This window comes from Erigeron canadensis, chromosome 2, assembly GCF_010389155.1.
Source record: "Erigeron canadensis isolate Cc75 chromosome 2, C_canadensis_v1, whole genome shotgun sequence".
Lineage (NCBI taxonomy): Eukaryota > Viridiplantae > Streptophyta > Magnoliopsida > Asterales > Asteraceae > Erigeron > Erigeron canadensis.
In genome coordinates, this window is record NC_057762.1 from 38,718,520 (window position 1) to 38,733,253 (window position 14,734).

At 33.8% G+C, this 14,734-nt stretch overlaps 1 protein-coding gene across 1 annotated transcript; it reads right to left on the bottom strand.

The window, feature by feature from the left end:
* Positions 1-7,398: 7,398 nt before the first annotated feature.
* LOC122588995 (protein DCL homolog, chloroplastic-like) lies at positions 7,399-13,812 on the bottom strand. Its single transcript, XM_043761223.1, has 3 exons — positions 13,346-13,812; positions 10,621-10,735; positions 7,399-7,863 (listed from the first exon to the last, which is right to left on the bottom strand). The coding sequence occupies exons 1-3, from the start codon at positions 13,717-13,719 to the stop codon at positions 7,693-7,695; spliced, it is 660 nt and encodes a 219-aa protein (XP_043617158.1). The 5' UTR covers positions 13,720-13,812; the 3' UTR covers positions 7,399-7,692.
* Between the last annotated feature and the right edge of the window lie 922 nt (positions 13,813-14,734).

Sequence of the window (14,734 nt, forward strand, 5' to 3'; positions counted from 1 at the left end):
AGTTAAAAGAATAAAGAGAAAATGGCACAAATGGTCCTTGTGGTTTGTCAAATTCGCCTTTTTCCCCTTATTTTTTTTTTCGTAGCAACTGGTCTTTGTCTTTTTTGTTTTCGTTGCCAGAAGCCCCTGGCACTAACTTCTGTTTAATTTAGCTGTTAAAGCCCTTCACGTGCGAACCACGTGAGGGTATAATCGTCCTTTTTAACAATCATAGGGATTATATATATATGATAAAAACCTTTTTCAATTAATAATCACAACTTCTTTTAAAAATTATGTATATATATTATATATAGTTTGTATATGAAGATCCATATTCTTTCAAAAAATAATTTGTTCCTATCCTTTCTCTATTTCAAAAGATCCCATAATTTCTATCCCATATTCTCTGTTTTCGTCCATCCATCCGTTCGATATATATAAATATATTTGTGTTATATATGTATCTATTTCTATCTATTATCTGTACAGAGGGGGTCCTATATTTTTTCGAAAACCCATTGTTCGGAATACTCACTGCTGACGGTACGAAGCACCGTCGTTGCCCGCTATGTTCTCTTGCCGGAAAAAGCACAAATATCCCTCGATCTAGCAGGCGATGTATGCGTGTATTGATGCGTTTTTTATCTTTGAGATTGGAAGGGTTTTGATTTCTCGGAATGATTGATCTTATATGGTATTGTGTTTTAACTTGAGAATTGAGGTTTTTAGTACTTGTGTTTGATTTGAATGTTTAGGTTATGTTTTTGTTGGTTGGTGATTGGTTGATGATTTAAGGATTTAGACTTAATTGAATCGTCGAATTCTGCAACATTTGTTATGACTTAATTGCAATTACTATGTTTTTTTACATATCTTGGCATGTATTTCATGGGCATAAACGACTTGGTTTACTAACTAATCCTATATAGGAGACTAGGAGTTTCAAAAGAAGTCATAAACATCTTTTTCTAAGAAACGTTTATTCGGTTGGAGTACTAATTGTATTGGGTTAGCTAATTTGGTTTTTATTTATGTTTTAGGTTTATCACAATTAAAATCTGTGTGTGTATGTTAAGTGTATAATCATCTTTTTTGTATTGGCCTGATTCGAGCTCTTGTGGTGTTTTTGGCGGTTTTTGTTTTGTTTGTTACATATAGATAGATATATGTTTGTGTGTATGCTTCTGTGTCTGTTTTGTTTATTAGATTACAAATAGATGGATATATTGATAGATATATTAAAGTGCATGTATAAAATTGAAATGGAAAGAGATCTGGAAAAAAAAAAGGTTGGCCTTGTCGTTTCAAAAAAAAAATAAAATTTGGTTGGATTATGGTGATTGTGGTGGTGGTCAGATTGTTGGAAGAAGAAACAAAGAGGATGAAGGAGAAGGGTGTTTCTTTTATGTAAATAGACAATTATATCTTCACTAACGGCTTTAAACTAACAGAAGTTAGTGTCAGGGGCTTCTGGCAACGAAAACGAAAAAGGCAGGGACCAGTTGCAATGAAAAAAAAACAAAGGAGGCAAAATACGAATATAACAAACCACAAGGACTATTTGTGACATTTTCTCCAGAATAAAAGTGGGTATTATATGGTAGACAAAAGAGAGTCTATGAAGTTTAGTTGTGAATAATATTGTGGTCCATTTATTTTGATAAAATGGTCTGAGCAATTTTCACCCATTTTGATTGCTATCGATCAGCTATGCTGGCTCTCACTGTCCTCTCTAGTCTCTACTACTAAACTACTGTTCAAATGCTCACTGTAATTTTTTTTGGAAGCACTCACTTCCCGGTGACACTGCAGCAATGTTATATATGCAGTGTAATATAATCTGATTTCTACTAATTATTACCACTTATTTGGCCATGTTATATATCTACCATGCTACCGTCACACATATATATACATTTACGTAATGTAAAAGAAGCTAAAAAATCAGTCTACTTGTGGGTAAAACAGTAGAATTTGTTACTTTTTATCATTCTTTATGTTAGAGATATGAAAAATCTTTGAAGATCCTGCAAGAATTGATGTAGTATAACAAGAAAACAAAAAGTTGTACGTTAGGCTATATATATCAGTGGAGTGGTATGGGTAGATAGATGTAAATATGATGTTTGGTCAGTTTGTGTAAGGAAATTGGACTGTTTCTTTGATGTGATTTCTTTGCTTTCTTTTTTCTTCTATGCTTTTCTTCTTCTTCTTTTTTTTTTTACTTTATTGTTTTCCCCCCAAAAATGTAAATGTAACATAGTAACGTTATTGAGTCCTGATACCTCGACTGTATATGAGGAGAGTTGAGATATATGAGTTTGATAGATTTACCTCTACCTAGGTAAGGTTAATTCTACCTAAGTTGAGAGGTTGTTTCTAGTATCTATCTAAATGATAGATAATGACTTTCGACATTAATTTATATGGTGTGAGAACTGAACCACGGACCGTTGTCTCCATAGACAAAGATGTTAACCGGTTACTCTAACCATGCTAATGATGATACGCCTAGAGATAGAGGTCAAATGATCTATCCTCATGCATTGCAAGGCTAAAGATCCTTATCTATTTTACATATAACCTGAAAGCAGCCTCTTTACATCGTTGTGGTAGGGATAATGTTGTCTACATCTTAACTTTTTTGTATATCGTCAAGGTATTAAGACAAAAAATTGGTGCTAAAAAAAGAAAAGAAAAAAAAAAGAAAAGAAAAGAGAAAATATTCCCTCCAATCCAGTAATCTATTAAAAGAAGCATTCTTGATTATGTATGGATTTTGATCAAAGATGATTTTAGATATTTCACATTTGGTTGGAAGAGAGTTTGTTTTAGCATGTACTCACCAATAATAAGAGTCAGAGTCAACATTGCAATGTGCATTTTCTTGATACGTAACTTGCAACTTTATGTATAATTGAGCAAATCTGTTAGAACATTTCAATATCAAAGTTGTTTATTAAACACTTTTTACAAAAATAAGTTCTAAAAAATGTTTTAACTCCAATGATAAAAGTCTTGGAGAACTTCTAAAAACCTTCCATATATACATAAAAGAAAAATAATAATAAGGAAGAGATACTGTTTTTATATCTATACTCTCTTATAAAACAAACTTAATCCCCCTCTCTTAAATTTAAGAATCTGATGTTTAATTTACCCCTATTTTAATACATCCTTATTTCTTTTTTATATACTATAACTAAAATGCCCTTAAAAAAGTTCAACATCTCTCAACATCTCTCTCTCTCTCTCTCTCTCTCACGTAGAAACAAATAGAAAAAAACCGCAATTCACAATTCGTCTCTTCCTCCCCCTTTCATATCCCACCGTAAAAATTTATCACATCGCCGACCGCAATGAAATTATTTTTACGTTAATAACCAATCACGTAGAAACAAATAGAAAAAAACCTCAATTCACAATTCGTCTCTTCCTCCCCCTTTCATATCCCACCGTAAAAATTTATCACATCGCCGACCGCAGTGAAATTATTTTTACGTTAATAACCACATTGTCACCGTCTCACTGCCGCTACATTGCACGAATAACAATCTAGTTAATAAAAGAGATTCTGGCAACCCATTAATTGCTTAAAAAAGCCTTTCGTCTATGAAACTAAACAAATTCTTCTATAACTAAATGCATCCATACTGAATTTTCTATAACAAAACATTTAATGATGATACGTCGTTATATGAATAGTCCATGTGAGTAATCGACATAAAATTTTTGTTGATATATATTGGAACAAAATTTGAAATAGGTATTTTTTGAAGTTCTCTTACATTGGAACGTAACTAAAAAAGCATGTCATCTGTATTAGCATTTTTTGAAGTTCATTACCCAAGCTAAGACAAAATAGAATACATGGCTAATCTATAACTTAGGGCAATAACAACTTAGACTAAGAGAAATAGCCCGTTCTCACCATGTTTTTTCGTGCAGAACGCCCAGAAACGCTCAATCTCGATCCCGGGGGCGTTCCCCTTCCTTAATTCACGAGCCCCGTTGGTTTTGTAACGCGTCTGAAGGTTTGGACTTTTGTGGGAATATTGCCTAGTAGAAGGTAAAAAGCAAACTTTTAATTATTATTTTTAAATATATATATATATATAATAAAAGGAATGCCTTAGAGTCATTACTCCACCACAAAAGAATGGGGGAATGACTCTCATGGTTGATGAGTGTGACGTGTCAACATATAAATGGAGGATGGACATTCCCTTGAGGGATTACTCCTCAGGCTATCTCCAATAGGAGTATCCTTAGGAGTTTGTGCACATCCATCGTGATCTTTTCTTATCTATAGCATTGAAGCATGTTCATCCTTGCTTGTCCATAGCCTATATATCCTTCACCAAGGATATGCTTTTTCATGTCCATAGACATTTCTTTTTATATTTATCACTTCATTTAATTTTAATGTAATGCAAGTTTTATGTTTTTATGGAACACCTAATTTGAATGGCTGTATGGTATTTAATTTTTATATAATGCAAATTTTATGTTTTTATGTTTAAATAGATCTAGTTTACTTTTATTATTTATTTATTATAACTATATAAAACAAATGAATGATGTGTAAGGATGTTTGTATGGTTGAAGGTAAAATTAAAAGATTTTAAGGATTTGTAAGGATATGATATGGCAGCTGAATGATGCCTAATGATATCCTTAGCATTGGAGATAGCCTTAGTCTTATGTGAGTTGGAGTGTGGGTTGCAGTCAATCCATGTGAAAACACCATCGCCATTGACATGGGTTGAGCATGAGTTGCATAGCCATGGGATATGGAGTCATAATGGGTTGAAAATTGGTTGAAGCCATAATGGCTAGAAAACAAACACATTTGACCATTAAAAGTGTATTTTTTTTTCTCTAAAAATTAAACAAATATAGTGTGGATTGAGATGTGGTGTGGATTGGTGATGTCAACGGAATTAGGAGACATGGGTTAAAAAAAATTAAAATTGAGAACTTATAAAAGGATTGGTTGAAAGTATAAATTGAATGATGTGATATGAGTTCCATTGTCATCATGCTTAAACTCTATATATTTTGACGTTCGTAAGATCAAAAGGAAATGAGAAAAGCATTTATAATTTGTTCTAAAAACGTTTGCCAAATGCGGCTATGCAATCTCATAAATGGTGTTTCTATATGATAATTAAGTTCATCTAAATCGAAGGTAGGGGTATGAATTATACCATCAACTCAAAGTGTTGCTCCCTATTTGATATCTTCACTCTTCAACTTAAATATATTGTTTCAACATAAGGATATGCCACCATTACGTGTCTTTAGATCAATAGGGTGTGCCCCCCATTGTGTACATCTCCATGATTTGTTCCAATAGATGTTTATAGCATTTTGGGCTTATTTGCTTGTGCCTTGTGGGTTGTTCTCTTTGTTAATTTCTCCATGCAAAAAACACATTGAATTAATTAGTTCTTTTATTGATACATTCTATAGCTCTTTCAATCATTCAAATTACAGTAATGTGATATCATTCAAAAATAATAATAAAAGAAATAATTGTACTCTCGCAATAAATTCTAACAACTTACCAGTTAACATGGTTGTTGGCTCCACTAAATGACTTTCCTTCTTTTTAATTTTCATCTTACTTTAGGCTTACCATGTTGGGTAAATTTTGATGGCTTTGTAGACATAGTGAAATACTAGTGACTGGACCATCACACCATATTGCAGGAATGACTCAACTACACAATGAGTCAATGATCATGAATTTAGAATATTATCTTTGGTAACCATTTGATTTGGACCCACACAGATCAAAAACATAGTGCAAGATCAATGTTTTATGCTTTTGTCACATACTTAATAATCATACCAAAATCTTTGTTGTAAGTTTTGCTATATGCCAACTCATTTTCAAGATATTGATTTTTCATACAAGTCTAGTTGCACATTGTACATTCATCTCGGTAGATGTTTGAATAATAATAATAGTTACCAATGTTGTAATAATTGTTGATGATTGATCGTTGAAATTATAGCTATTAATGGGAATACCAACACACAAAACCCCACTTGACCACTTATTATTCTCCATTTTCGGTTCTTTTTGAGAAGTACCATCATTGTACACATATCAAACAAACCGATTTATATGGTACAATGTCAAGCATGTTTTCAACTTGGACTAAGTGGTTCAAAAGGTGTTCCATGCAAGCAAGCATTTCATGGGCATGCTACCCACGAGTGCTGTTATCTCTCTCCCAAAATGACAATCCTGGCATGCAAAGCAATGATGGCCTATATATATCCCTCTATATATTAATACAAGTAAGTATGTATTTGAGATCAATATTGTTTCTTAAGGAGGAAGGATTCAAAGTTATGACTTGATTCATAGTTATCACTTGATTAAAAGTCATTGCCAAGTTTAATAGTGCCCTATTAAAAAAAAAAAAACCATATATTCGATGTTTTTGTTTGATATTAGTTGAATAAATAGACTAACTAGTCCCAGGGGCTTCAAAACCGACATTTCATGCTTCGTAAATCGATGTGTCTCCTCCTATGAAAAATCTTACCTTCTAAATGGTTAATTTCTCGACAGCCAACATACATTCACTCAAGCCAGACGTGTCTAGCCCGTCACGACGGGTAAAATCCTTTTCACTTTAACAGTACTTATATAGACGCGCTATATAACAAAAAGAATTATAAAGAAAAAAATTCTGCTACATTAATGTAATCTATATAACTATTGCAATTATCAAAGTCCAAAGTTGGGTTCTGCATATGCCATTTATATGAAATACTAAAGAATTTTTAAAAAGCATTAAAGTGTTAAAAACGGCTCGTAATAAAGAGTCATCTTATGACTAGCTTACCTTGCCAACATTTTGATAGCGACAGTATATATTAAGAGGTACATGATTTTTATAAAGTATATTTTAGATTAACTACTCAAAATATAATATTGTTAAGGGCTTTCCTAAACGTTAAAATGCATTAATTAGTTCAGGAAGTGAGATTTTAATATGAAAATGTATAACTTTTTTACACCTTAAATTGGTTTATTTGCCATTGTTAATTATAGTATTGCAGTCCCATCATCAGTTAAACACTACGGATTAAAAATAAAATAAAATACTACACATGTTGCTCCAATTATGATATTTAACCAATGTAAAAATAATAGACAACTAGGCCGTTATTGGTCCTCAGCCGTCCGACCCCTACCGATGAGTCTCACTATTAATAAGAGAGAAGGTAAAGCACATTATGTAAGACTTGTGGTTCTCTAATGTATGAGAAAACATTGACAAGGTAGGTTTGTGAAGCACTACGTATTTGTCTTCAAGGGCCAACTATACCCCAAACATGACAAGTCCAGATGCTCCTTTTTACATATCTAACTAATACATAGAAAAACCCAAATAAAGGAAAACATTTACTAATGGCATAAAGCATAACAAACATCAATATAAGTCAACAAAATTAAATAATTTCAACTTCAATCATTTTTTCCCCTATTTTGTTTCCATTTCAACAACTATTATCTACCACCATTGACAAAATGTTGGAATCTGCCACCATTGGACCGGGTGGTCGCCCAAAGTCCAAGATCGCGTCTATGGTTTTTAGATTTCCTTCGGAATTAAAACCAAAGGTCCGTCGGTTACTAACCCGCTGCTAAGGTTTGGTTTTGCATAGTGAGGAGAGTAGTCAAAGTCAGCTACTACTGCGTTTGTAATGTTCTTTTATAAATCTTTCAGCATAAGAAGGGTACTTTTGTCTAATGTAAGCGCGAATGCATTTCTGGTAAGAGAAATCAATCCATACGCCATCGGTTCTCACAACAAATAGGCATCTTGAATTTCTGAACTGTGGATGCCGATCAACCTTCAAGATTAAAAAAACAGCTCATGGTTAAAAACACGAAATGATTATACAACTTTTAACATAAAAGCCGAGTACACATAATCAATCTGAGGTCCATATGACAACTGGTGTGGGCCAATATCGGCTCAAGATTTCTGAAGACAAAGACTTTTAGTGAATTAGACATCAAAGACTCATTGTCAATGTAATCAACAACTTTATTTGGTGTTACTGATAGTTGTTATAGGAGTGATTATTTTAACATATAAAGAATGTTGTGGGAAACATAAACAAATATATATCCATCAAATGTCAAGGTATGGTGATGAACCAAGAGAAGACCGGTTCTTCGCTACATGTGATGTGGACGTAAAACAGTATATTTGTTTGTTGTTTAATGCAGCTACATAATTGCTAAGAGACCCTTATGGGAGAACTGCCAATGTGGACGCAAAAACAAAGTACTAATTAACCCCAGATGATAAGATGAAAAAGTGATAATGACCAGGCACACATAATAACTAAGAAAATTAAGCGTACATCTATTTCTTATTAACATGAGGACATTTTTACTTAAGGCTATATGATACAAAATCTTATGTGGTAGTGCCAAGGCAATGAGTTTGACTACTCATACTAGTATACATTTTACATGAACGAAACTATGGCATGAATGGAAAAGTAGGGATATGTTTTGAGAATATTAGGGTGTGTTTAATTACTGACAAGCTTTCTAGTTTTCCACTTTCAATCTTCAAGAAAATGAAAAGATGTTATTTATCTCTAGAAAATCTTGGAAAACTTTTGAGAACATGTTTAGTTGTTTTCATTTTCAAGTTTGGAAACCACACAGAGTTTTTCCATTTCTGAAATAGCAAAGTACTGAAATGAGTATTTCAAAAGCGTAGTTATGAGTTAACAAAGCATGAATTTTCTATTTCGAATGAAAAGCTTTTTGGTAATGTACTATTTGACCTCGTTTTCAGTTCTCTGGGTTTTCCATAAAAAAATTTTCGGAAAACACCATTAGTTATGGGTAAAAGGGTTTTTAACATGGTAAATTGGAAAACACCATTAGTTTTTTACAGCTAACAGGCCCTTAACTTCAAACTACTGGAATGATACTTAGCTATGCATGTCTGTGTGAGAGCAATATATGTTTGAACCATGGTTCATGTAATTTTCTGAAGGTATTTACTATCATTTTGCAAAGTTCCCTTTTGGTACAGATCGTCTTCCTTTTGGGGAGGTGACCTGTACACCACTAATTTTGGCAATGCACCACCAAACGTACTTTGTAGTGTTGTACTATACACGTTTGGTGGTGTATTGCAAAAATCTAGTGGTGTACAGATCGGCAACCTTTTGCAAATGAAGTAATATGTTTTAAATAACTTCATATAATTAGCAACTTCTCATAGACATATTCTCTATCCAATGTTTGAAGTAAAAGCAACTTATACACCATCTAAAAGTCAAACCTTGAGACAATTTTGTGATCGCCTTTAACTTTATGATTTGCACGTCAAGAAAAAAAAACAATGAACAAATTGGCATTTTGATTACATAAACTAATTTTGTTGGCAATATGGGATCAAGGATTAGTAAGTGAAGCGTAAGTATGTAATATATTCTTATATAAACTTAGAGGTGCACAAGGCTCGGTCCCTCACTTCAAAAGAGGGTCCAACGATTCCAACCAGTCCTCACCCTGACCTGCACGATTATTTCCTCTCCAATTTTATTGTTTAAATATGTAATATATGACTGTTAATGAATTATAACTTTTAAGTAAAATTGTGAAAGCGTTTAAACGAGAGCAAATAGAACCCTTCTTTCAATAATCTAATTTTATAAAGATGTATAGTTAAAAATATCTCTAGTTATTTCATATAACCTGAAAAAATAACATAACTACATTTGCATTTACTTCACTTGTAAAAAGAATAACTTGTACAAAAGAAAAAAGGAGACTCAAAAGGAAATCATTCAGAAATGGTAAAAACAAATTTAGGTACTTGGCTCAAGGGACTGACCTTCAGGAGTCAAACTAGACATTCTGGCCCGACGGGTCCTAGAACCGTGAGTGAGGCTAAAAGGGACTATTTTCAAAGCAACGACTAGGACTGATATATAAATTTTGGGCACAATCAGGCCTGTTGAAATTGGGCTTTATCAGGGCCAGGCAGAAGATTAATACAGGTTTTACTAGCAGATAAGCAAAGGTCTACCCTCTTTTACCAAACTGATATGGAGTCAGGTCGTCTATACTACCAGAGATTGGCCGTCCATAGTGTAATTAAACCGCAACCTTTTCCACCGCCAATATCAATTACTTAAAAATGACATAGCTTAAGGACCTACAGAACCAGATACTAATGCTAAAAATATATCTATGTGATTGATTACAAGCATTTTTAACCTCTTACAATAATGAATAAAACCCTTCAGAACCTACAGAACCAGATACTAATACACTAGAAGTGCCAAACATTGCTCTGGCAAATTAATCGACAAAAGTAACACCTGGTGAAAGTGCCATAAAAGGTATAGGGTCCAACAGCCAACAATATGTCCTTAAATTGCAACCATATATCTTAGTATAACTTAGAACATTTCTAGTTTTCAGCCTTAATTGAACAAACAGTAAAGATAATGAGCTTTATACTCAAATTAGGTAGCTAAGACAATATATATGTAGCTATCAGATAGAAACACTGTAAACAATACAGTAGTACAAAGCCAATACAAAAAACTAATGAAAAACATCCAACTTACCATAACAGAATCAAGGCCACATCCAATCTTATCTTCAGAATGAGGATGATAAGCAAGAATCTTCTCTACCACTGTTTTCTCATCTCCTGGTGTAAGCCGCTCTCCATCCATATACCTGTTAGCAGGAAAGACTATTAGCATATTGATATGGTAGAGAAAAAATAATGTTAGGATCCACAAGACCAGTATTTCTAACGCAAAGATATAATAAGCATATTGTTATGGTAATTCTTGACGTATTGCATTTGGCATAACTATTGAAGATTGAAATTGAATGATAAAAGATTGCAGCACTGAGATTTTCTTTTTTTATAGCAAATAAAAAACAAAAGAGCCAGATAACCTCAACAACTGATTTGATAACAAAACCACTATGCACATCTTCAATCATTAAACGTTTCATGAGTGTAACGTAAATGTTTTGCATACATTGTACACAACATATGGAGGTGCCGATGTGGACATCTCCAATTGCCAGTGAGAATATCGATATCCCTTTTGTATTTGTAAACCTCCTTGCTAACAAGTAAACTTATATTTAACAAGGCCAAAGAAAACCCATACAATAACCTCATGTTGCACGAAATTCTCTTCAATGGGAGAGTTAAACTAACAGGATAAAGAAAGAGATTAAATGCCCTTCTCTTTTTGATTAAAAAGTGGGGTAATGGTTTGTTATTTCCTAGTTTCTAAGAAGTCATCATCATGGAGCTTTATAGTTTGGCTAGTTGAGCCATTTCATACTTCCTTTGTTTAGACAGTTGAGCTAAAAATTAAAAAACTAATCAAATTATTATGTCTACAACAAGGTTGGAACCCACACCCAAAAGGTTATAAGAAACTATTAATACTGCTAGGCCAAAAGTCATCTATAATCACCTCCCAACAAGTTTAATTCAGCTGCAAAACCCCAACATTCTTGGATTGGTTATAAGACAAGTGTAAACCACCTACGATGCATGCTAAGTCATTGTGTACAGAAAGATAAAACCATTACCACTTTCTCAACGGTGAGAAAGTTGTTGTCGATATCGGTATAGACGTGACCTACACTATGCGAAATTTACTTGTTTAAACATATAAGAAGATTACTTTGGCTCCATTCAAGCTGAAAGAGCCCCTCGCTGTCCCGCATGCCATTCAAATGAGAATTGAGTCCCACTATGAAATCCTAAGCCACCATACATCTAAGAAACGAAAGAAGTTTTTAAAGAGCCTTGTGAAAATACAAGTGGTCATGTTGGAATAGCCTGAGATATGCGAGTAACATCTACCAAAACAGACAAGATACTTAGTAATGTTAGTGGTTTCTCTATAGGTTTAGGAATACCATATGGAAAGGATGCCTAATCAACCTTCACTTTGGAGGAGCGTGATGATCTATGGTTGTGGTTGACTTCTCATAAGTAATAAAAAACTACATACATCCCTCGCTTCTCATTAAGAAGTGATAAATATGCATGCCATACTTCATGTTGTACATGACATGTACGTGCATTTTATTACAGAGTATTATCCTTCGCAAACTTCACACCATACTCGAAGTGTGATGGTAGCTTAAGGTATGCGTAATTCCTAAACATCCTACTCATTAATAAGGTAAGACTTCAATACAGGTTCCTAATACTAAAATCATTCATAGGTAAGATAAGAAGACATGAGTTTACTTCTTGATATAAGCAAATCTCCAAGTAGTTGCCATAAAAGAGAGAGATGGTGAAAATAGCTACCAAGTCTCCCAATCAACATAACCAATCAGAATCAGGTACAACCTTTCAGAGGACGTTTTAGTGATGTAGATACACGACGGGAGTGGATATGGTCATCTGATCTAAATCCTCCGTATTCACATTCCTACTCTTATATGTTCTCCACTAGTGCACTTGCCTAATGCTATTTCAATAATTTATAGCATTTCCACGCAACTTTATCTAAGAATTCTCTACATGTACTTCATAGAAGATGCATGCTTGGTTTCTCCTAAGCAACATGAAATTGAGACAAAGAACTTCATCTAATAAAAGGTAATCATAATCTGTGGAGTCTAACGTTTGTGTGGGTGACCGAGTCAGAGGCTATGGGTGGCTGAGCTCCTAGGTCGGGGCCCAGATCAGGCCCGGAATACTGAAAAAGCCATCCAAAAACCCGACTTGTAGAAAGTCGTTAGTAATTGTAAACCTGTATCATAATCGTCACCAATAAAATCACTCTATTTCTGCCTGATCACTTAATCTTGTGTGTATTCTTTTTTATATTTTCCTTCAAGTTTATGTTTTGCTAACACTAGTATCCAACCACAAAACCTCAACCTTTAATTCAAACACCAAATTATTCACAAAATGTTGATATCCGAAAACACTAGTCAGCCTTCACGACCCCCCCTTAAGACAATAACTGAAAGAACCGACTCAACGGCCTACTAAATATGATGTCGTCCCCCAAAATGGCCACATTGCCTTGACAAGAATTGTACTCAAGGTCTTAACTTTCAACCCCTTATTCCTTATCTAGCATGTTATCAGCCTTTTCAGAACATACCCGTATTCAAACCGTAATCATCGCGGGGATATCTAGGAAAAAAGTCTATTAAAACGAATACCGGTTAGACCACATACATCAAAACCGAACAGGTCTCCCTATCCATATACCAACACAATATTGACCAACAAATATGTAAATGACTAAAAACAGTAAGCAAAACAAATATACAAAGAGACTAACTAACCTGTCGGAATGAAGGATATCTTTAATAAGAAAAGTAATGGGGTCAATATCCAAAAGTATTTCAGCTTCTTTATCTTTCCATTTCCGAAAATCAGGGTCATTTTCCCATTTGGAGTCTTTTGTAGTATACCTTCTTTTGTTATTATTATTGGTCAACAAAGACAATTTATCGTCGTCATAAGTAATGGGTGGTGGTGGTGGTGGTTTTCTAATGGGCCGAGGAGACTCAGAGGCTGTTGCTGAGTAAAATGGTCTTCTTACAAGTGAACAAACAGCTGCAGGAAGTGTGGTGTTGAAATGGAGGTGGAGGCAGAGGTGCAGACGGAGGTGTGGGATTATGGATTTGCTTAGTAGCGGCGCTGCTGCCGTTGCCATGGTGGAGTTGGAGATGGGGCACGGTGGTTTTGGCTTCCGAGGCCAGGTTTTGTTGTTGCTTTTGGTTTTTTGGAAAAGCTTCACTTCTTAATTTCTTTTACTTTTTTGATTTTTTTTTCCACAATAAGAATATAAATAAATGGAATTTAAATTTTCATTATCGATAATTAGAAAAGTTTATCAAGTAAATCATTTCTTTCTATTAAAAAAAAAAACGGCCCATTTTCTTGTGGTTTTTCTTTGTTACGTTAACCCGCTTCATTAAAAAAACAAAAGTAAACATGGGTCCTGATATTTTAACGGGTTAAGATGTAAACGGTTTATGAGGTTAAGAGTTTACTTCTAGGTTTCATCTAATATAAGAAGACCTCAAACCTTGCAAAACATGAGGATTGACAAATGATTTTTAAATGATGTTGTAATTAGAGATGACAATGAGGCGGGTATCATCGAATATCTCTATCTCCATCCTCGTACTCGATTCTCACTTGCAATCCCTATCCCGTCCTCATCCCAATCGGAGAATTAGACTACATCCTCATACACATCCCCGTCGGATATCGAGGATCCCTATCAGGTAATTGGAAATTTCTTTTTTAAATAAACATAAATTTATAAAAGTAGAAAATAGCTAAAAGAATGTGTAGTTTGATATTTTATTGTATAAAGTGTAAATGTAATTTTAAATACAAACTAATATCTATGGTAAGTAATTGATAAATAAAATATGATACATAAAAAAATTTAAATAAAATAGTTTTGAACTTATAGTGATGCTAACAAATAAAAAAACTTAATGCTATTATATTAAATATATACGAGTATAACTTTTGGGGGGTCGGGGATTTATGATTTTCCATCCCCATCCCCATCGGGGAATGAAATTACATCTTCATACCCGTCCTCATTCCCCAGTCAATTTAGAGATTCCCCGATCAAATCAGGTTCAACTATCGAGTTCTCTATTGGGTGCAAATATATTTGTCATCCTTAGTTGTAATGACATCCTATGATT

Excerpts from the sequence above, each read along its gene's own strand:
- LOC122588995 (XM_043761223.1), bottom strand. The coding sequence starts at position 13,719 with ATGGCAACGGCAGCAGCGCCGCTACTAAGCAAATCCATAATCCCACAC. Across the intron at positions 10,736-13,345 it reads GATATCCTTCATTCCGACAG|GTATATGGATGGAGAGCGGC; the intron begins GTTAGTTAGTCT and ends TCCTGCTAACAG. Across the intron at positions 7,864-10,620 it reads GTGGCCTTGATTCTGTTATG|GTTGATCGGCATCCACAGTT; the intron begins GTAAGTTGGATG and ends TTAATCTTGAAG.